The sequence below is a fragment of the Columba livia genome, chromosome 3, assembly GCF_036013475.1.
Source record: "Columba livia isolate bColLiv1 breed racing homer chromosome 3, bColLiv1.pat.W.v2, whole genome shotgun sequence".
Lineage (NCBI taxonomy): Eukaryota > Metazoa > Chordata > Aves > Columbiformes > Columbidae > Columba > Columba livia.
In genome coordinates, this window is record NC_088604.1 from 56,245,707 (window position 1) to 56,267,927 (window position 22,221).

Sequence of the window (22,221 nt, forward strand, 5' to 3'; positions counted from 1 at the left end):
TCGGCACCTCGCCCGCCCGGCGCACACACGGGCGCGCACAGCCGCACGCACCCCGGCACCCCCACAACATGCTGCCGGCCGCCGGCCCGGCATGGACCCCGGCGGCGGCTGCTCAGCTTCTCTCCGCTGCTGACTCCTCTCTGAGGTTTGCGGCAGGTAGCGGGGCCGACTGTTGGAAAGTGTAATAGCAAAAAAAAAAAAAAAAAAAAAAAAAAAAGAAAAAAAAAAAGAAAAAAAAGAAAAAAAAAGCAAGGAAAAAAAGCCATCAACCCAGCCAAGCCCTGCTTTGGATCTCAGTGCAGGTATTTCTGCTGCTGTGTTCATCCCTTGCCGCCTATCATCCCCGTTTATTTTTTTTTTTTTAAAGGAAAGAAAAAAAAAAAGAACGAAAAGGAGAAGTCGAACTGTCAAAGGGTTACTATGCAATTGCGACTGATTTCTTGTTTTTTTATCACTTTGAACTTTATGGAATACATTGGCAGCCAGCACGCCTCCAGGGTACGGCGACAGGGAAGAAGTAAGTGCGAAGAGATTTATACTTTGATAACTTCTACTTCCTCTCGTTGTGCTGTTCACCTGTCTGGGGGGTTCTTGTGCCTCCGGTGCCTTTGTGAGTGCGCTGGGAAGCAAGTCCCGCGTCCGCAGCGCGGCCGAGCGGATCTGCAGGCAGTTTCACTGAGTTGGAGGGATGAAGGCGACTTTTGATCTCTTTCTGCTCTTCTCTCACCTCACCGGGATGAGCAGACCTGGCTGCGTGAGGACCTGCGTCTGCTCCTTTATATTTTAATGTCTGGTAAAGGGGAACGTTCTTTCTTAACTCTTTCAATTTCCTAAAAGAAAAGCGCGATGACGCGACAGGTAACTTTTTATGCCTTGATGCCCTAAGCGCCTTTCTCCACCCAGGTCAACATTTAGCGCCCTGGGGGAGGACGGAAAGAGAATACCTCACCCCAAGAACCAGCAGTACAGATTATCGCTGTAGTTAAGCCTGGCACCCGCCGATGCGGAGTGAGGGTCTGGGGTGCCGCGGTGCTGCCTAGCCCGCTGACTTCCAGCCTCCACTCGCCACCAGTCATCTCGGTGGCACCGTCCGGGGAGCTCCTGGATCATCCATCGGCACTGCTCCGGGTCTGTGGCCCTTGCTTTTGTTAATGTTGTCTGGTTGGTTGTTTTGTATTTTGTTTTTTAATCTCATGAAATGGAGTTCGTCCCTTCTGACTTGGCCAGCGCCTGACCGATGTAGCCTGGATCTGGGGTGGAGGCAGGAGGGAACCGGGAGGGTCGGGGCATTCTGACAAACGGGGGGGGCGAGGGACAGTACCCGGGGATGGTGGCAGCAGCTCCTTGGGCGCTGCTGTCCGGAGGAGGTGATGTGGGAGACCAGAGGCGAGGAGACCTCCCCGGCATGGAGACAGGAAGCAAAGTGAGGCAGAAGCGGGTCGCCCCTCGGGAAGGCGCTGTCCAGGTCGCCGGGCGCTGCAACGCGCGGACCGGCTCTGGCTCCGGCGTGGAGCTCCGGCGTGGCCGGCAGCACCGGGCAGCTCCGAGGACCCGAGTCCGCGGTGACTCCCCCGGCAGGGTCGCCGAATAGAGCCCCGCCGGGGCGCTGAAAGGAGTCGCCGACGGTGGCGGGATATGGCAGCGGGTGGCACCGGGACGTGCCCGCGGTCCCGCTTCGCCACCCCGCCTGCATCGGCCCCGTCGCCCTTTCTGCAGAGGGGAGGCATTTTCTACGCACCTATCGCGGAGGCGCTGCCCATGCCTGTCCTCTTTCCCTGACAGCTGCAGTTACCGAGGAAATGTCATAAACCACGGCAGCCTGCATTTAATCAGCGAGAAGTAACGAAATTACTTTCCCAGGGAGGGGGCGGGGGGCTACTATTATTTTTTTTTCTTTTTGCTCAGCACTCTGTCTCTTGCCCTGCTTGGCATGGCTAGCCCTTGAAAGCCTCCTTTGTATGGTTTGCCTCCTGCACACAATGTTTGATTCACCTAAAGTGCCCCTAAAGCAGAGGACCAGAGAGACCGGGACTCCAGCCCTCCCATCCCCACGGCCGCGCAGCGAGAGAGCACTGAGGGCTAAGTAAAACATGTCAGGGCATCCGATTTATTATCCTTGGCAAGGGAGGTCTCCACAGCCTCCATCACTTCCCACCCACTCCTTTAACCCCTGGCAGCCGCGGGCCCACAAGCTGCGGCTGCCCACCCCTGTCGGGGCACCCCGACGGAGACGGGTGGAGGGGTTCAGCCCTGGGTCGGGGGCACAGCAGGGGTAGAGGGACAGGATTCCCTCGTGGGGCGAGGGTCGGGGAGCGGGCCACCTCCGCCCGTCCTTGCTCCGGCACCTGGTGCGCGCCGCGGCGGACCAGAGCCGGCCCGGCGGCGACCTCTGCTGTCCTCTGCGGCGGCGGGCAATCCCGGCGGCAGGTGCTCGGCTCGGATCGGCACGGCCGCTGCCCCGTCTTAGGGCGGGAAGCAGGTCGCCCTCCTACCCCCGGCCAGTCTTGGTGCTGGGCGAGGGCAGCCGCGGCTTTCCAGTGTCGGGGCTGCGCCGTGTGAAGGTAGTGTCACTCCCCGTGTATGCGCCGTCCCGGTTCGGTCTTATTTAGACCCCCCATTCAGTAGCCCTATTTTCGGGAAATAGAGGGGGAAGTGTTGGCTGAAAATAATTAGCTGGTTTGTACAGCGTGGAGAAGGTGCTGAGTACTTGCTCAAATTTTCTGGTTAAAGTGCAAGACTTAAGTTATATTCACAGTAGAACAAGCGGCTGAAGCATTACATCTAAACAGAGTCAGAATGGAAATGTCTCGTTATTTTGACAGTGAAGACAAACAACCTTTACAACACTCACCTGGATATGGTCTACATTGTCCACTGGCTGAGGTCTTCAAATCAGGCTGGTTGTAAAACTTGCTTTGGTATAACTAGTGATTATTTGTTGTGAAGCAAGAATTAGAGTCTCTATGAAAACTATCATAAAAGAGGTTATGGTCACCACTTGCACCAATCATTTTGGCTTTAATAAACTAAGAATCGCTCCTAGTGATCGCTCCTGAAAAAGAAAAATGATAGCGTGCAGTTAAAAAGACACCTGTCAAATGTATCTATTGTATGGAATGCTTTCTTTGGATTTCTGTTTCTTTTGTCCAGTCTCTAAGCATAAGCCCTAAACCCGTTGCTACAGAAGTGTTTTCAAATTTCTATTTAACACATGTATTTTTAAATACAGTACAAACCACTCACCAGCAAGCAGTCAGTGAGCCAGTGTTACTTCAATTTGTTTAATATTGGAATCCCTCATTCTATGTATTAAATTGTAGAGTCACACATTTTAAGATAAAGGAATAACAAATCCTGAACTGAGTAATTCAGAATATGCTGGGCCAGACTCTCAGCTGGTATAAATTGAAGTTTCTTTATTAATTTACCCTACCAGAAGGACTCAGTCTTAAAGAATTACTTATTTTGTACCTATGGCCAAAGTAATTTTTAGCAGAAGAAAAGTACAGTCTACAGTCCGTTCACTCTTCAATCTCCTACTGGAGTTTCTAGTTTGAGCTTCCCAAATTTCTATCTCATGATCAGTAGTAAATGCGTATTTGCCTATACAGAGGTAAAACTACCCTGAAGTCCACTATGGAGTGCAGAGGATTGGGTCCATAATTACACATAGCAGGCAAGATAAATAAAAGTTTAAAAGCAAACATATAATTAGCAATGAGATTTGTTTTATTCTGATGACAGCAATCAAGATTAACAAATTAAGTTGCTTCTTCAGGACAAACAAGAGAGATTAATATACAGCCGAGTATAGATTAGCATACCAATAAATAAGAAGGTCTATGTATCTACCAGTGAGTACAGTTTGGTTAGGAAAACTGTAGGATTAAGTCAATAGTTCCAAAATATTTTGGCTCTGCAGACCACCACCAGCCCCCAAAACTTAGTGCTGACAGTTGTGCACCTTTCTCATTGAACTTTTAACTGACGGAAATGAAGTATTTTTTGCTATGGGTCTGTGAACGACCGGCAGACCATTTGCCTTGACCCTGTGGACTACCAGTGAGCCACAGACTAAATCTGGAAATTGTTAGAATAAATAAAGTGACAGAAAATTCTGCATTTGTACAACTCCTACATCCAGGAGTAGAACCATCAGTATGACCTAGTGGAACTGCAATTGGGATGTAGAACTACCATGATGTATATTACTGGTAGCCCCTCGGTATCTGATGTCAGCAACTGCCTCCTGTGTTTTGCTATAATGGCATGTTCACAGCACCCAGCGTTGTTCGTTCCTTCAGTTGCTTCTGTGTCGGTTCCTCTGTTGACACGGGACTGCGGGTCTTTCAGTATCTGCTTCTGGTCACGGTCAGGAGTAGAGGGCTCCACCCTGCAAATACTCTGTCTCTCTGGCTTGGTTTGTGTGCAGCTGCTTACAAATTCAAAATGAAGCAGATGCGTAACAGTCCGTTTGAAAACATAGCTGTATAAAATACAGCAAAAAAGGAGAGTACTGACAAAACACAAATTTGTAAAGTTATGTCTTCATCTTTTTTATACCCTCATGGAGGGTGTCATTTACATGGAGGTAAAATGTCAAGAAAAGAGGAATTACATTATTAGTTAAATTAACACTGCATTTTGGAAGCAAAGTTTTGGTAGTTCACCGCTGATATCTAAAGGTATGCTTAGGCCTGGCATGGCACAGGTGGTAGTTCTACATAGTCTATATATAATATAGGTGGTGTTAGCAATTTTTTAAAGGAAGAAATAATTTTGTATCTGAGTGCAGTGATTTAAAGCAAAAGTTGAACAAGCAAACAGCCATTAAGTAAGATGAATCTGTCCTTGGGTGGGATTAAATTATTCAGCTTTAGTTCTCTTTCAAAGTATTTGTATGCCACTGGTATTTTTTTTTCTGTGATGTTTTCATATTAGTATTGTTGGAGTTCATACTTTGCTAGTGACAAGTGCATCTTTTTTCCAATGCAACTGTATTTTTCATTTTTGGATGAGATCCTCTTTGTTTCAAAATAGACTGCAAAATTCTTATTGTAGTCATTAGAAACAAAAGCAGACTGATAACTGTTTTATCGTATTTCCATAAACCGTGAGCGTATTTCGTTGTAGTGATGTCTTAAATAACTAAATATTAGAAAATCACTACCCCTCACTGAAAGCGTCAGAAGTATTATAGGGGATAGCCTGTTTGCATTGGGTTTTTTATAACTGTATGTGCATGTAGATCTGTGCTTGAAGTATACCAGCTGCATGTGGAAAAATACGTGTTATCCCAAGAGACTAAAGGATGTTATAGACCAGTTCCCATTTCATACGTGGCATCTGAAAGGGTGATAATTTCAAATTGTGTTTCTTTCGGCTGCAGAAGGCATTTCTTGTACTATAGAAAATTCATGTTAGACTGTAAATACATATACTACTACAACTTCTCAAAGCTACTGCTGTAGGATGGTATATCAGCAGATATATAAAAAGTCTCTTTGCAGGAAGAATAAAATATTGCTATTATTATTACTGAGATGGTTTTACGACTTGAACCTGCCTCCTTTGCTTTCAATGGAGAAAGTCCCATGGACTTCTCTGGAGCTGGTGAGGGCTCTATTTCTGCAGGACCTCAGGAAACATTTTGAATTTGGAAGATTTCCTATGCTAGAGTACTTGCAAAACTGCATGATCCAAATATGTACAACCCCTATGCAGGAAAAAACAGAGCTCTGTACCTTTCAAAACTATGACATATAGCCTACTTGGGAGGCAATCTCTTTCTTACACATATGAGAAGAACGGCTATTTTACTACTTTCACCTATTGAGCCATCGGAAGTCAATAAAGTTAATTGAGATTAATTTCTTCTTTTAAGCTTTGTTATTAGTCTATCAAACTTTTTCAAATCCCTGGTCTGCTGCTGCTTCTTGCTGTGAATTTTTCACTGAAGATAATGGAAGTTATGCCGAATAAAATCTGAGCTAGGATTTAAAAATCAGACTTATTCTTCATCTCCTGCTTAGCATGCTCATTTTGCTTTCTGGTTAACAAAGCTAGTGTGCTGGCTTGACCATGGCTGTTTATCGCTAACATTAGTAAGCTGTCTATCATTTCTTATTCAATCATTTATAGACAGCGACTACTAGGAAAACTCAGCTGTTAAAACTATGGAGGTTCTTAAGAATTTTTTCCCCAATAGTAAATAGTATCTTTTGCTCTTGGAATTATATTAAAAGTTGCGAAAGCTTGGTGGAGGAGATATAAAAGCTAATAAAAAAATAATATTTTTGTCTCATTTCTAATTTTGGAGTCTGAACTGCTCAAAATCACTTTGCCAACTTTTTACCAAAATAATTCAAAACAAAGCAATCTTATCAGATGACAAAAGGCAGCTGAAACCATGTACATTTCTACACAAAAGTCTGTCTGTCTACTACTACCACAAACAATGCTGCAGAAAAAAATATTCAGGGAATATTTATTAATGCAAAATACGTTATGGCTCTCAAAAAAAAAAAAAAAAAAGAAGAGCTGCAACTTTTTTATAAATAGTTGAATAACTGAGCTCCTGGTGATGGCAGAATGATTATGATGTTTTGTCATAATCGAATCTAACAGCTTTTATTAATGACTACTTTAACCCTGTTTTTGTTGTTAGCAGTGAGCAGTGCAATGAGCAACACTACTTAAAAAGAAGGAACAATTGTACTACAGTTATACGGCAGCTGATTAATAAACATTTTTTTTCTTTTGATTTATAGACTATGAGCTATAGAACCTGCATTTTAGAATGTTAGTATTTACCTGTGTGATCAAAAATAGCATCCACTGAAGCAAAGGAGCCACGGAATGTATATCCTTCCAGTGCTGTTAGACAAGAACTCGGCTGTGGGGACCAGAGCTGAAACGGGAGAGCCGTGAAGGGGCATCTCGTCTTTGGCTGTGGTGACGGCACTGAGCTCCCCTCGGCTCCAAGCAGCACCCCAGCCTTGAGCTCCACACAACAGAGTAAATATGTGGAAGAGCATAAGGAATGCATATAGTGATACTTTTAAATGAAAGTAAAACCCTGAATCACAGGTCTACACTGAGTTTTGGTAGCGTGCTGCTACAAATGTTGTCCTTCCAAGCTTGTTATTGTGTGTCAGTTTTGCGTCCTGACACGTTTCATTATTAAACTCAAAAGTTCCTAAGGTGGGATTTCAGACCTTTGATAATTCCTTCAGGGTCATGCAGATTTTGGGGCACTGTAAAATAAAACAGGAGCTCATTGATGCATGTTGAAATAGCAACGATGTGTGATTCCTGCGGCTTCCTGTAAAGTGCAAGGGCAGACACAGCAAAGCTCAGATGCAAGAACAGGAGTTAGGTGCCTAAGGTGTGCCTAGGGCAGGATTTAAATACCTGAGTCCCTCACCTTCAAAGCCCTGCTTAATTGCCACCTCACCCTTGACACATGGGCATTTCTCAGAGGTTTTGTTTTTTCTTACATGAGAGTTCAGCTTATTGACATTGAGCGTCCACCTGGCATCGGAGACTTCTGAGCTCGGGTCTCTTCTGCACAGATTTTAAGAGTTTCTTTTAAAGAAACCCTGGGTAAAAAAGGCAATAAATAAATAATAACAAATAGTAAAAATAACAATACAAAATTCTGCCACAGAGAGCACAGGACTCTGCAGGTGATCACTTACTGACACTGGAATATAGTCATGTACATGCCTGCTCCCGTACCCGGGCCCCTCGAGCTCTTTACTCTTCTGTGCTGACTGAAATGGGTGCAACCAAATGACCTGCAATTACGTGTAAATTCAAATGATAAAAAGTCAGTTGATTAGTGCAGATCAACACTGGACAGAGTGATGCTAAGTAGAAGAATTAATTTAACATAGATTTCCAATTCCTGGATGAATATTTTGGCTGCTAATATTTTGGATACATTAAGGGTAGCAAGGCTGCTGCCCCCTTCTTGGAGTGTTTCAAAAGAACAGAGTGAGGTTTCCTTTATTTTGTTAAAAAATACATGGGCTTCCAGGGCTGGATAGCAGTGCCAGACACCTAAATTCCCCAGGAAGCTAGGATTTGAGACCGTTTCTGAACCCAGCATTTCCCCATGACTAGGCTGAGTATCCCGTGTTCAGCATTCTGGTGGTTGTCGGTCCATTTTGAAGGCACCCAACTTTTCCCACCTATTCAAAAGCAACTTAAATGCCTTGCTCAGGGCTGCCAACTGTACTTCGATGGAGGGCATTGCTACACAAAGCAGGGGTGTTCAGAATAGCATAGATCCACTTCTCTCCAAATAGCTCACCTGGTGTGCAGCTTCTCTGATGATAGAATTTTGGTGGGAAGCTACAGCAGAGGTAGGGCTTGTGCCCTTTTTCCTCCCCTCCCCTACAAAGTAAGACTCTGTTTCAAGGGGAAGGAAGATAAGGCTCTTGTGTGAACTAGAAACCTAGGTGCAGCCAGCTGGTGGAACAAGATTTCCATTGCATTTCTGGACTAACATTTACAATCATCCACATGAACCAGAGATACTAAAACCTGACACTTTAATATGTTTACAAAGTTTATATATGTTATCAGCAAATGTAATACTCCCAACAGGATTTATTACAGGTTTCTTTAGCAACATTTTTTATTCATAACAGCTCAACTGGTCAGAGAGAGGAAAACAGCCAGTTTCTTCAGAGCACGCCTCCCACGCACACTTGCCCAGCATTATTGCATTGCTTCTTCATGAAGATTACAAACACCAGTGTCGGCAAGAGTTTCACAAACTTGTTTCCTTTTCCTAGAATGGTCATAATTAATTTCACTTTTTTCTATGACACTGAATAAGGAGTTGCTGGTTTTATTTTACTTTATGTTACACTGCCGAGTGAAGAATTACCCCTCCAAAATAGAACCAAGTGGATATTTATTTAACATGGAAAACAGCAGACATTTAGCAAATAGATGGAGATGGATGAAGATTCCAGAAAGTTTTAGCATAACACAGAACTGCAAATAATCAACTAAGATGAGACCTCCTCATGCTGGGCACAATGGCCACAGATGTCACAAAATCTAGCAGACAAGATCTTGGAGGCAGGAAAGATAAATAAATTACAAGATTTGGTATTTTGCAAAAAAACAGCTTCTGTTTTGTGGTCCAAAATGAAGTCACACATTCTTTTTTTTTTGTTTATGTTTTATGAAGAGTTGAGCAATTAACGAGTTTCAGAGTTGAGGGTGTATTAAAAGTGAAAGTAGAATTCTGTAAGACAGAGTAGATTTTATAACTTGTGCCATGTCCTGGACAAGCATTTTTAAGCCCAAGCACCTGGCTTTAGGAATGAAACATCTTAAATGTGCAATTTCAGCTACCCATTGAGGGGAAACTTCAGTGGTGTAAGAATTTATCAGTAGGATTCAGTTGTGAGTGAATGTCAGCAAGAGGACATCCACGTGGCTGTCTAGGTCACATATTATTTCCTAAAAGAAGAACAAAGTTATTTTGAGGAACAGGTAAATATAAAACAAATTTCCCCTGGCTCTTTTTCTGTTGGCATCTTTCATTTTTGATAACAAGCTATACAGTTAGCATGATTTGAGGACGCTTATTCTCTTCCATGATTGGGTACCATATTCTTTCATCAAGAATTCACTGAAAATAATACTAATAACAATTTAGACCCTCATCTTATGTGAAGTATATGTCTTAGAACAAGTAAGCTGTTATGTTAATAATTCTGAATTAGGTATATTTCAGGAACAAATGTAACAAGTGGTGACATATATTATGGTTGTGTGGTGTTTTAGAGGTCAAAGTGGACTCTGTCACTCCATGGATATGAATACCATGGAGGAGATTTCAAAAAGGCTTTCTTTTACAATTTTTCTATGTACTGTGGCTGATGAACACAAGCCTTCCCAAGCTTTATGGAGGTTAGAAGCACTGTGTGGGGAGTGACCTGAGAGGGGTGTCTTCTTACTCCTATTTGCTAGGATCTGACTGGCCACAAAGGAAACAGTAAACTGTACCCTGTCGAGATGAGGACAGGCTGCTATTCACCGCTTCCTGAAATCACATGATTTCCCAGCTACCCATTCATTTCTTCCTCAGTATAAATCACACCTGAGTCCAGATATAATAGATTAATCAAAAGAGAAGTATTTTCTTGAATTTCCATGCTTCACTGATTATGTAAAAAAGGAGGATTCTAACCTTAACTACCACAACAAGACCACCAAGCATTATGGAAGTCAATCCATAATCCTTTCTGTCACCTTGCATAATTTGTTGAAAAATAAGCTATTCATCTATGGAACTTTCTGGTCAAGCCTTTCACTCTGGTTCCCTGACTGACCATGGTTACTGCTGTGTGTACCAAAAAGGGCCTGGGTTTTTCATCGGGAAATCAGCAGAGACCTTGGACACATCTTGTCCAAAAGAGATCAGACACAGAAATTGCAGTACTACATATAAGAGAGCTTATTCAGAAGAATCTTCCATCTCATACTCCCTGACTCCCACAGGAGCCTTCTCTGGCTTATGCACTTCATACCCTGAAGCCTCCTAAGCCTACAGTTGTAGTCCTAGAGCTGGAAAATCTCCTTTACACACTCTGTGGCCATGATCTACTAAAAAGACCTTTTTTATCATCAGCATATATAACTTGACAAAGGTGTCAGAAAACCATAAACCTACCAAAAGTGCAGGGTGGTATTCAACACTGTTCACAAAATATTGACAAAATTAATAATTTTTACGTAAAATACTATGATATTTTATAAAAAATAAAATTATAAATAGCAAAAACATAAAAAAAGAAATAAAATCATGTAAATGCTCGTACATTTAGTCTTCTCTCCATTCTCCCCTACACATCAATATCTATATCTGTATATACACATTCACATACATAGACAAAAATTCACATAGACACAAGCAAGAATTAAAGGTCTTTTAACTTTGAGGTTGTCTTAAAATATAGGTAAAAAGGATAGTGAAAAGTCCAGGCAGAACAGGTTTTGGTTCAAGCCACACAAAGCCCTTTGGTTTGTCTGAAAACTCCATCTCTTCTCCTAGTGTTCTTATGGTCTGTTTGGTCACGGAAAACAAAATCATCAGTTTTATATAGGTCAAACCAAAACCTAAATTACCAGAAAAAAAAAAAAAGTTATATGGATCTATACATCCTCCCCTTTTTGGTTGTGTACAGGTGAAATCTTTCTGGCATTTCATATGATATGTATCACTAGGCTGGAAATTTTATGTAGCCAATGAAGAGGAAAACAGTGTTCCTTAGGCTGGGCTCTGGGCAGAAGAAATGAGTAGTTCTAGCAGAATAGCATCTTTCCTTTCACCCATGACAACCCAGCAGCACAACTACCAATGTTCCTAGGGGGATGTCTGTGTGTGTGCCCCGTACGTGCGTGTCCGTATGTATGTCCCTGCGGCTGTGCATGTGCTGACGGAACAGCAAGGAGAGTTAATATTCCTGCCTTTTATCAGAGAATAGAAATGTCATGATCATAAGGCACATGCCAAAGCAACATGAGGTTTTCAATTAGAGTCTCTGCATTGTTTTTAGTGGGAGTTGTTTTAGGCAGAATAAACATCTCATAAAGGTTAAGGGACTGATTCTGCTTCTAGTTACAACTCATGTCAGGAAGAAAATAACTCACAGAACTCTGCCAGCATAAAATTTGCATGTGCTTAGAATCCATCCTAAATTCTTATACAGGCTATTTAAAAAAACACGATAGTTGGTGGAGGATTTTTGTTCTCACTCATCAAGAAAAAGAGCAGCAATGCAATCTGCACTACTCTTTATAAGGTGCTGGTAAAGGTTGGGAGTGTATTCTACAGTCTTTTGTAAGAGAACAGCTGTAATTTGCCACTTAAAAGTGTGGGAGGGATAATTTTACTGCTTTGCCCATGCTGTACATATTCACCCTGCCCAGCGCTGTGTGCTCATGAGCTTTCTCCTATTTTGCCATCTGCTCAGTTGTGGTTGTCAAGCTTCCCTCTTCCCTCTCTTTCTACATGTATTGAACTCAGGCACTGTTTCTCAAAGTACTAACTGATGTAATTTGCAGAGTGACAAGATACACCAAACTAGAGCACCTAAATGAGTCAGTACAGGGATAGACCCAAAATCCTACATTGTCTGAAGTGGCAAGTGGTAGAGGAACTCTAGATCAACTCCATCAGCCTGCCTGATGTAATACAGGCATGGTCTATGTCCTTCTCACTGTCCATAATACAGCTGGATCCAACCCAAGCCCACTGAAAACAAGAACTAGCAGGTGAATGCAGTGAACCAGAGCAGACACACCAGAACTAAGTAAGCTGTATGACTGAATTTTTAAAATAACTTTCTTAAATGTTCTTATCACCTTGTCAATTCCTGTTCTTCCTTAGTGTCACCCCAAAAGAACATTCCCATAGTGTTATGTCTTCCTCATTCCCCTAATAGTACCCATAAGCAAGCTTCCTCTTCGGCATACTTTCCCCTTTTGATGCCAAGCCACAGGCTATTGCAACTTATGGTTCTGAGCCCAGGGTATTGAGGAGAAATGGTGGAAAGAGAATAGACGCCTTTGGGCTGTGGTGTGATGACTTGATGATAGCAGTGGGTTTCTTGGTGAGAGAAATGAAGCAGTAATAGTTTCTTTGATTTAGAAAGACAGATTGTAAAAACAAGCTATAAATCTTTGCATATACAGAAAGATGTGAATCCTTGGAGCATTTTTCAGACATGGCCTGGTAGAAGTAAGGATGGAGCTTGAAAAGTTTGTATACTGTAATAGAGTACATAGCCCTGAGGTCTATCGAACATAAGAATACGAAGGGTGGAGTTTGGAAAGTGGTGAACTATTCTGAATATGTCAGTTGACATCAAACATGGCTATTGCTGTTTGACCAAGCACAGACACGAAAATATTCACTGTTTGTCTATTGCTCTCAAAGCAGCAGCACAGGACCCTTCAGGGACCAGCAGAAAAATTTCCCTGTTTGCAAAATATTTGGGGAGAGGAAAGTCCCCTTGATAATGCTTTCCATTTCCCCACACCTTTGCCAGGGAGTGCCATGATGGATGGCAGGGCAACTGGTCTCAGTTTTGTACAATTTACAAAATCATCCTCCTCAGCTGCAGAGCGACTCAGTGTTGCAGAAGGGATCGGCAGCAGAATTCATCAGCCGAACTGCAAGGCACACAGCGCTGCTTGCTGTACTCTATAAGCAATTCCCAGCTGTCATAATGGCTGATTGTCCTAACTTTCCCTATGCCGAGCCCTTTCTCCAACACATTTAATTCCTCAAAGCTCTGCACATCTCTATTCTCTCTTGTGACAACAGTTGAATAATGTCTACAAATGGAAATATGTACTCCTCCTCTTGGCTTGCTGTGGAGCCGTAACCCCCTCCCCCAGTATATTCAGTCTAAGTGGATTTACAGAGTTAGTCTGGCAGCTTCTGAAATAGAAAACCTCTGGTTAACAGCAGAGCTCAAGCACTGCTCTCTTTATAGGCAGGTCAGTGCTTCTTGCTTCTCTCTAAGATGGACTCCCTCTGATGACATGGGGACGGAGGAGATAACACACCCCATCCAGCCATCGGCCTCTTGCTGAGATAGCTATCACAACTGCCAGTTCCTGAAGGTTTTACAATGCATACAGTTTCAAACAAACATCAGATGAAAGCAATTTTGAGTCTAAACGAAGGACAGCCAGGTTTGCATTGGTGATTTATTGGTGAAAGTCATCAGCTCCTATTACCTATTTCTTGAGCCATCCAGTTCTTTGGCTTCCAGCCATTTCTAGGGCCTGATTCTGTTCCTATTGAATTTAATGGGAGGTTTTGTCATTGATTTCAATAGGAGGCATTTAACTTTCCAACTTTCTGTCTTATAGAGGCCTGAAGTGCTTCCAGGTTTCCATCACAGCCTGCGGTTCTCCTCTTTAAGTCAATTGGACATTAACAGATTGCCTGGGCCCACACCTTTGGATATAGGAAAGCTTTAGATCTTATTCAGCTCTCACTCACACACCAGCTTTGTACCTCAGTGGAGTTCCTCCTGATTTATACTGGCAGGAGAGCAAGGTCCAACGTTACTTATGCCTGGGTCATTGCCAGCAGAACATGAAGAGAATTCAAGTCACTTGTTATCCCCTTGCCTGCACCTCTCAATCACAGCATATACGTATGTATATATATGCGGATATATTAGAATCATCTGGACTCTTTTAAGTTATTCACCATCGATACCGACTTCAAATTCAAGTTTTAAAGTTGAAATAACAAAGGAGAAAAAAAGAGCCAGAAGGGAGCCAGCTGCAAGGGTACTCACAATTTTCATCAGTCTATGGGACACTCCTAACAACATATTTTACTACTTTGTAGTGAACTTTCTTTGCTTCTGCCATAAATACATTCCCTATGCTGTAAATGAATAGCTTGCAAGCTCAGTAAAGTTAATATAGAAGAATAAATCTTAACTACCTAATGTCAGGTCAGAAATATAAATCTTATCTAATATGCCAGGTCAGAAGGAAAGAATACTTTTAGCTGAAAATAGCAAATACTTTCCAGTGCAGAGTAGGAACTTATTTTTCTCTTTAAAAAAATATGCTGCCCCTAATAAGATGAGTTGAACAGTCTTCTTTTAGAATCTCCCAAAGAAAAATAAACACATAGAGCAGAGTTAATTTATAAAATGCTCCAAAGTTTATCTTGGCAGAACAGTTTTAGGCAGTGAGATTTCTCTCTCTCTCACACATGCATTCATACACATGCAGACACACACACACAAGTCTCAAAATTAGGACAGGCCCTTACAACAGCAAATACTAGAGAAAACTTCTATATCTGGACAATTTTGCAGATCCTTATTTAGGTAAAGCTCTTGTTTTCATATTAATGGAATTTTTGCCAAAGCAAGACAACAATCTTTCAAGCCTTTTTGTTTAAGTACAGGCCTGCTGTGCCACAGTAGGAGAGAGCGAGCCACGCAAGTGCCTCCTGTCTCAGGTCCCCCTCCCATGTGCTGGCAATTCTGTCAGCTGTAAAGCAGCAATGCAGCCACCGTCCCCTCCTCCCGCCTGTCCAGGGCCCCACTGTTTGGCACAGCTGGATGGCCTGGTGGGCAACCTGCCAGACAGCTGATGATGACACACAGGTCCCTCCCAGGAGCCGCAGACTCCCACTGCTGCTCATCCTTTCGTTCCTGCTCCATACCTCCTTCACACACATCTTGCACATCAAAGCCAAGGCAACTGTGGGGACTGTGGAGATGGAGCCCCCCAAAGGCTTTCTTTCAGCCTCATGGGCTTAGCTTTATTTTTCTTCTATATAGTTCATGTGCCTGCAATCAGTCTGTGCTGGGGAGCCACAACAACAGGGGAACACTTCAGGCTCCAAATGAAACAGCCAAGAGCTGCCCAAGTGCAGGGCATGGTGCAACCAATGGCAAACAGCACCGTGCCCTTTGCTGACACCCCCAAATACTTTGGGGCTGCTCTACCTCTTGCAGCAGCCACTGGCCTTTCAGACACTTTATTTACCTCAGGGTCTGCAAAGCAAACAGTCACTTCCCTCAAGATTAGCAACACAGGCAGATTTTCGTGACTGCAACACAACTCAAGGCTGGTGTATGCACAATTCTCTGGACCATCCTTGCTCAGTGCCACCAAGTTACAGAATGCAGACCCTGACTTACTACAACCCCACAGAAAAATGCAACAATGAGTGGGTTCCTTTTCTCCTCTTTTTTCCTTTTTGGCTGCTGGGAAGTTGCCAGTAGTTTCCAGCATTTGGTCTAACAACTGTTCTACTGTAAATATTTAGAAGAATCCATTAGAGATTAAACAAACTGTAAGTAACTGCTCCTAAGTGATAGCTCTTATTAATGTTTGCAGCAATAGGCGCTTTACAAATGTGTATGAAAGTCCTACCTCTAGGCTGCTTGTAGGAAAGGGCAAGATAGAAGGCAGCAGCCAGAACACAGTGTAATTTGAGCATCAGTATGTTATCATTATAAATAAGCAGTGCAGAGACAGCATTCTGTAATGTGTGCACCATGCTCACAAATCTTCTAGACAGCATCGGGTAGAGTACGCTATCCTGTCCAATGTATATGAAACTATCTGTGTCAGGCTGCAAAAAGTACCCAGAGCTGCAGTTTGGACTTCTTTTCCTTTCTCAGGTCTGCCCCAAAAATATGGAAAACAAGAAAACAAACAAACAAAATCCCACACTGCCTCCCCCTCCAAAATGTAGCGACAATCATCGTGTATTACAGGGAAAAAGACAAGCATTGTTCTGGTGGAATTTGTAACTTTTATTGTATTCGAAAATGATCCTGACTGTAAAGCATCTAAAATGTTCACTGTACAGTGTGACCATAGCAGAGATGAACACTAACACTGTTCTGGGGCTGAAGATGAGATACTTGAGAATTAATGCTGACAGAAGTCACTTTCCAGTGGACTCAGTTTTGAGGATAGAAAAGGCTATATTTACAACAAATAGAGATGAATAAAGATGCAGAAACGCATCTACACTCTAGCCAATTTATTTGCAGAAAAAATACATTGTATTCTAGGAACACATTGAACAGCAGGTATTTGTCTATGCATGTACATACTATAGCATAATTTTCTATCCCAACAAAAGTTGGTGATACTGATTTTTTTTTTCTCATTTAAATTACATTATATACCATCAGTTTGTGGTGAAGTAGAATGTGCCGGTTCCAACAGAGATGAGGTAAAAAATGGATCACAAGACTTGGCTCCAGTGTCCTCCTTGCACTGGTTAGGTTCTGCAAGCAACAAGGCCTGGGGCTTATCCAAGCCAGCCATAATGATTTCCTAGGGTAGTATGTCTGATACTCAGAAATAATGCATGTAAGGTATTAGTCCTCACTTTTTAAACTAGCAGCTCCCTTCTACTTTCTTGTCCCCTACCTTAAGGAAAATGTCTAGATAGTTTCTAGCTTTTATCTGTGTTGTTTATCATTTCATTTTAGTTCCATAGCCACATCTGACTTTTCAAACTTGAGTGAGCATTTTCTGTATGCAAGTTTTGATCTTTACTGAAGAAATATTATAAATGAAAGCGAGCTGTGTAACTGAGAGAGTTGGGTGTAAGCTGCTGAGCAGGAACTTGTTGACTCGTTGGGTACTTCCATCACTGATTGTGATATCTTACAGAGTTGCTGGATTCAGTGTCACAGCAGGGAAGAAGGATTAAACTTGTCAAGGTAAAGCTGGGTGCTGCAGGTTTCCCAGAGAAAGAAAAGGGGAAGATACAGTGCTTGTGATCACCTGAAGCAGGTCTTGGCAAGTTAAACAGACAGGCTGGTGGCAAAAGAAGTTATTAACAGCCTCCTCACTAGTTCAGATGTTGGGCTGGTGTCAAGAATGAAGAGGAGGGTAACATCTGCTCCAGCTTCTCCTCTACATAGTCAATTAGTACCCAGTATGAATGAAGTAAATGTGTTGTTATGACCAGTTCCCAAGCATAAGATGGACTTGAAGCATAGGCTTCAATGTGCCTGCCTCCAGTGGATACAGTACATTTTTCAAGGTCCTGTTGAGGCAGGGCCATCTCTGACGTTCAGCTGAAGTCACATAGTTGTCTGACAGAGAACAGCCGTCACAGGGTGGGTTTGGCTTTGCATTACACATTGTTCATGTCCAAAGCAGGAGATAGAAAGCCATGAAGTCTTCTTTAGGCCTTGGTCTTTCTGAACGGGTTTATAGGCTTCCAGGTGCCGACACTCTTCCACCTCTAGAGCCAGTAGCCAACAGCAGGGAAGGGTGAGGGACCTGTCCTGAGATCCTTGACAGTGTCAAGAATGATAAGCGTCAGGTAGGATGTAAAACAATTTATCTTTTGTACCTCCATGTGTGCATATACGGGAGACTCAGGAAGTCAGGCAGAAGAGGTGCTCATGCTCTAGAAAGGCTACAGAGAGGCATACTATATAGTGTCTTTAAGGAAGTGGAATATTGGTAAGGAGCGTTTCTACGATAGTGAGCTTGGATAGCTCAGAGCAACTGGAGCTATTCTGCACAACAGACCCTTCAGTGATTGTATTCACTTAAACATTATAACGATAAGAACCAACAGCAAAAACGCACCTTTCAAAAACTGTACAAATATAGGTTCATTTTTCATAATTAACCTCTTGACAGGTGTGCAAGAGAGCATTGTCATAATTTTTCAAAAAGTGAAAAGGACACAGATAAGTTATCTTCTAAGACCAGCCAATAGCAGTGATCTCATTTTAAGACACACAGATCACTTGCAAATCTTGCTGAATTCCAGGTGGTCAGACTTCTTACGTACCTAAAGGAACAAATCTTCCACTGTATAATTTGCCAGAGCTCTGTTGATTTTTACAGGGCAGTGACATTTGACCCAAATAAATAATTTGACCATCTGCCTAGACTGAAGGTTTTGAAGGCATAAACACTAACAACTGAGCTAGTCATCAGACTAGCAATTCCAAGGCCACCTCCTTTAAGGCAGAGGTTTAAGAAAGTTCAGATGGACTGAGCCCTAGAAGTTTCTGTTTGTCACCACTGACTACAACATCTGGTGTTCCCAAACCCAGAGGATCTCCTCCTCTTTGTCCATAGAAAAGTTAAACCCAACAAGACCCGTGTTGACACTTGAGGAGCCTGGACAGCTGCTTCAATGATCTTCAGTGTCTACAACCAGGGGAGATGAATCCCAGCATGGGTCGCTAAGTGCAGGCATCCTGATTTTTAAAATTATATAATCTTTCAGAAGTGCTACAATGTAATTGAAAGGGAACTGAACCTCTAGAGCTTGTAATTCCTAGTCTGGAGCCACACTTGAATGTTCAAGGGCAGCAGACATTTTAATTATACAACATTTCACGGGGATTGCTGAAATAATGTTTCCCCTGGAGTTTGTGATGCTGTGGGCCATTCCCACTTATCTTACAATGCAATAATCACCATTAAAACAATTGTTTCTCAAAATTTGTTATTCCATTGCTGTATGGTCCGTTACAGCATAAGCACATGCACTTTGAATGTTAAACAACCAATTGAGAATAGAAGCACTTTACAACCACTTAGCCCAGATGTGAATGGGGAGAAGGGGAATCCAGCCCCACACTTCCAGAACAGGAACCACAGCACAATGGGGCTGAAAGAAAAGTGTAAAAAGAGAGGCTATAATAACAAACGTAATTTTTCTTCTTTTACTCACACCCATGCTGGCTGAGGGAATATGCTGTTTAAGGTAATGTTGTCTCCAAGTTCCACACAAGACAGCATCTTATACACTCTTCTGAGACAATAGTTTGAAGAAACAAAGTGGAATGTATGCTATCGTTCAGAAAACACAGGAGCAGTGAATAATTTGGCTTATTATTCCTTCTTTTTGAAAGAGAAGTATTTCATCATTTCACTCAATTTTTGCATGAAACAACATTCCGTCTTTACATCCTCTTTCAAATACTAACTTATTAGTGCTTTCTTAATTTCCTGTGATATAAAGAATAAACAAACTGAGGAAGATACCACATTGCTGAAGAATTTTAGATACATGTTTAGGTTTTAAAAAATGAAAAGGTACCAATACTTTTTTTCTATTTCTCCACTAATTTCATATGAATGCTAAACTGTGTTAGACAAGTGGCTAAGACACAGACAGAGAAAATTATGTGAAATCAAAAGGATACTTTCTTGAGATTCTCCCCCTCTCTGTCCTGCACAAATATATCATGGTAAAATCAGCAAGTCTCCCACCATCTGTTTGCTTACACTGATGCCTCATCCAGCAGATATGCTACATTGAAACCTTATGAGACATAAAAATCCAATTTTGTTCATAAGGCAACAATGTGGAGTTTGTTTTAAGGAAACTGAAGTTTATTTTATTTCTGAAAACTCCTGTGAAGCAAGTAGTTCTCAAATCACAAAGAAAATATTGGATCATCACCCTATATTAAAAATATGACATTTTTATTTGCCTTTATCTACAATTATTTCATTCCCTTTTTTTATGTCATCAGAATCAGATTCATGAACATAATACATCTCACTGTGAGTAAGAAAACTATGATATTGTGATGCTGTCTTAAGGCAAAATGGTAACAAATGGCTGGCTTGCCAGTGCATGCAGCCCCTAGTCAGGGGTACGGCGGTGTGGGATGTCTAAAGGCACCTGGCAAAAACTGTAGGACCCTCTCAATGGTTGCTTTCTCAGGCACGATAATTTATGGTTAAAATACAGCATGTGTTTAGAAAGATGTTTGGCCTCTTTTTTGAAGCATACATGTGACTGAGATTATACTGCCTCCCTGAGACTGCTGCAGTGATTTAACTATCAAACCTTTCTGAAATTTGCCGTGGATAATGCAGTTGAGACTCACTGATGCCAATTTCCAATCTTTGGTCCATTGCATCTTTACTTCCAGTAGCAGACAGCTTTATAGCGTCTGATATTTTAAGGGGAGCACTAATTACAGACTGACCATTTTTTTTCCATCTGGAGAAAGAGGTGCTGTTGTAGAGTGTGCCTCAGGCAAGTCTGGTTTTGGAGAAAAACTCCACAAAGTTAGATGCACTTTTTACCATGCTTTTCTATCTCTAAAAACAGGCATCACCAAGGCTTTAATGTATCTGATCTTAGCCCTGTTCTATGCCAGTGTAGCTCTTGTGGTGTTAAATTTTAATGGAGTTGTTCTTTGCTTATTAAGTCATAACAAAAGAACTGGAGCAGGGTCTACCACAGTGGTATTTGTATGTTGTGACCAAGCAACTATGTTCCTGGTGGAACTGAAGATCATGAATACATCTCGGTGCCACTTTCCCTCATGCCTGTGCCCCACCTGCTGCCAGCAGTTCTCAGGCATTATGTGGCATCAAAACACTTCAAAGCTTAGAGATCTTCAGAAGAATAAAACAGCAATGAGGTGATGCACTGACCCTTCCGAATTCCCAGTACTTACCTATTGCTTCAGCGTAGGCACTGGGATGGCTGTGTACCCTCCTTGCAGAACAAGACCAATAGCAATCATGCTGGGTTTGCTGGTAAGAGATACTGTTTCAGCCCTAGACGTATCCCAGATTTCTTAGTTCAGACTGGCTATAGGAGCTATCAAACAGGTGGTGCATTCCCTTTTTTCTCCAAATGTCTTGTTAAAGAGCTGCTGCAGTCACCTAAGAGACAGGTAATATGACCCCTAAAGCATTTACTTGCGTCGTGGAGCTGTATCTTACTTGATTGCTATAAAGTGCCCTGAGGACCACAGCGTGAAAGGTCCTACAGAGCTGCACATATATTTGGAGTCTTACTGCTACTGTTCCTATTTGGTTATGTTGTATTGTCAGGGTTTTTTTAAGCATGGCTGAAGTCACAATATAGTTTGCAATAATTATATTTATTGTCTTTTTCACATGTCTGTGAAAAACTTTGTAACCATTTTCTCTGATCATTTGGCCTCCTTTTCACTTGGCTCCCCTTTGAACACCTCTTTCTAATTTTCTGTGAGAACACCTTTGTTGTACTGTCTTTTTTCCATATGGAGTGTTACATATGATGTTGGTATGGAAAGTATTACATAGTAAACAGCAGATTTAAGCTGAAAAGGATACTTCAGAGATTAATGAGCAGGCTTTGAGTCTCCTTATACTGGACACCAGTTCAATCCTTACTGAAATCAAAGCAATCTGTTTTCCTTCCTATTAGGATATAGTTTAGTAGCCTCTTAAAAATTATTTAATAATCTCAAAGTTCAAAATTGTCATATTAAAAAAGCAATGAAATAATAATCTGTGTTGGCTCTCTTGGTGAGACGCAAAGAAATAGGGGTGCTAACTGCAAGCACTCTAGGAATCTTACTCTCAGATATAATGGCAGTGATTTAAAATGAATAAACATTAATTTTAAAAAGTTAATGAATTAAAGTAGCACCAGAATCCTTTCATAAGCCTTTTGAATTCACAAAGCTATCCTTTTCTCTGCAGAACTAGGGAAGAGAATTTATTTTTTAATCTTTTAAATAAGGAGAAAAGAATAATGGTTTTGCTCTGTGGAACACCATGAAAACATAGTCATTATGTTGAAAACATTTGATATTTTATTTTCTCTACTACAAAGTTACCTAAAAATATGGGAAACTTAAAAATCAAAAAAACAGTTTAAATTTTGAAATAGTTAACAGCTAAGAAGTTCAA

At 41.9% G+C, this 22,221-nt stretch overlaps 1 protein-coding gene across 2 annotated transcripts in view; it reads left to right on the top strand.

Moving 5' to 3' along the window:
- The first annotated feature begins 19 nt into the window (after nucleotides 1-19).
- RSPO3 (R-spondin 3) overlaps nucleotides 20-22,221 on the top strand; it is a 61,908-nt gene continuing 39,706 nt past the window's right edge. The window contains exon 1 of one of the 2 annotated variants that reach the window (XM_005507427.4): nucleotides 20-517. In XM_005507427.4, coding sequence (XP_005507484.1) covers nucleotides 421-517 — 97 coding nt within the window. In that variant the 5' untranslated portion in view covers nucleotides 20-420. Of the gene's footprint in view, nucleotides 518-558; nucleotides 794-22,221 lie in introns of those variants that run through there. The other variant, XM_021294497.2, reaches the window with a different exon arrangement.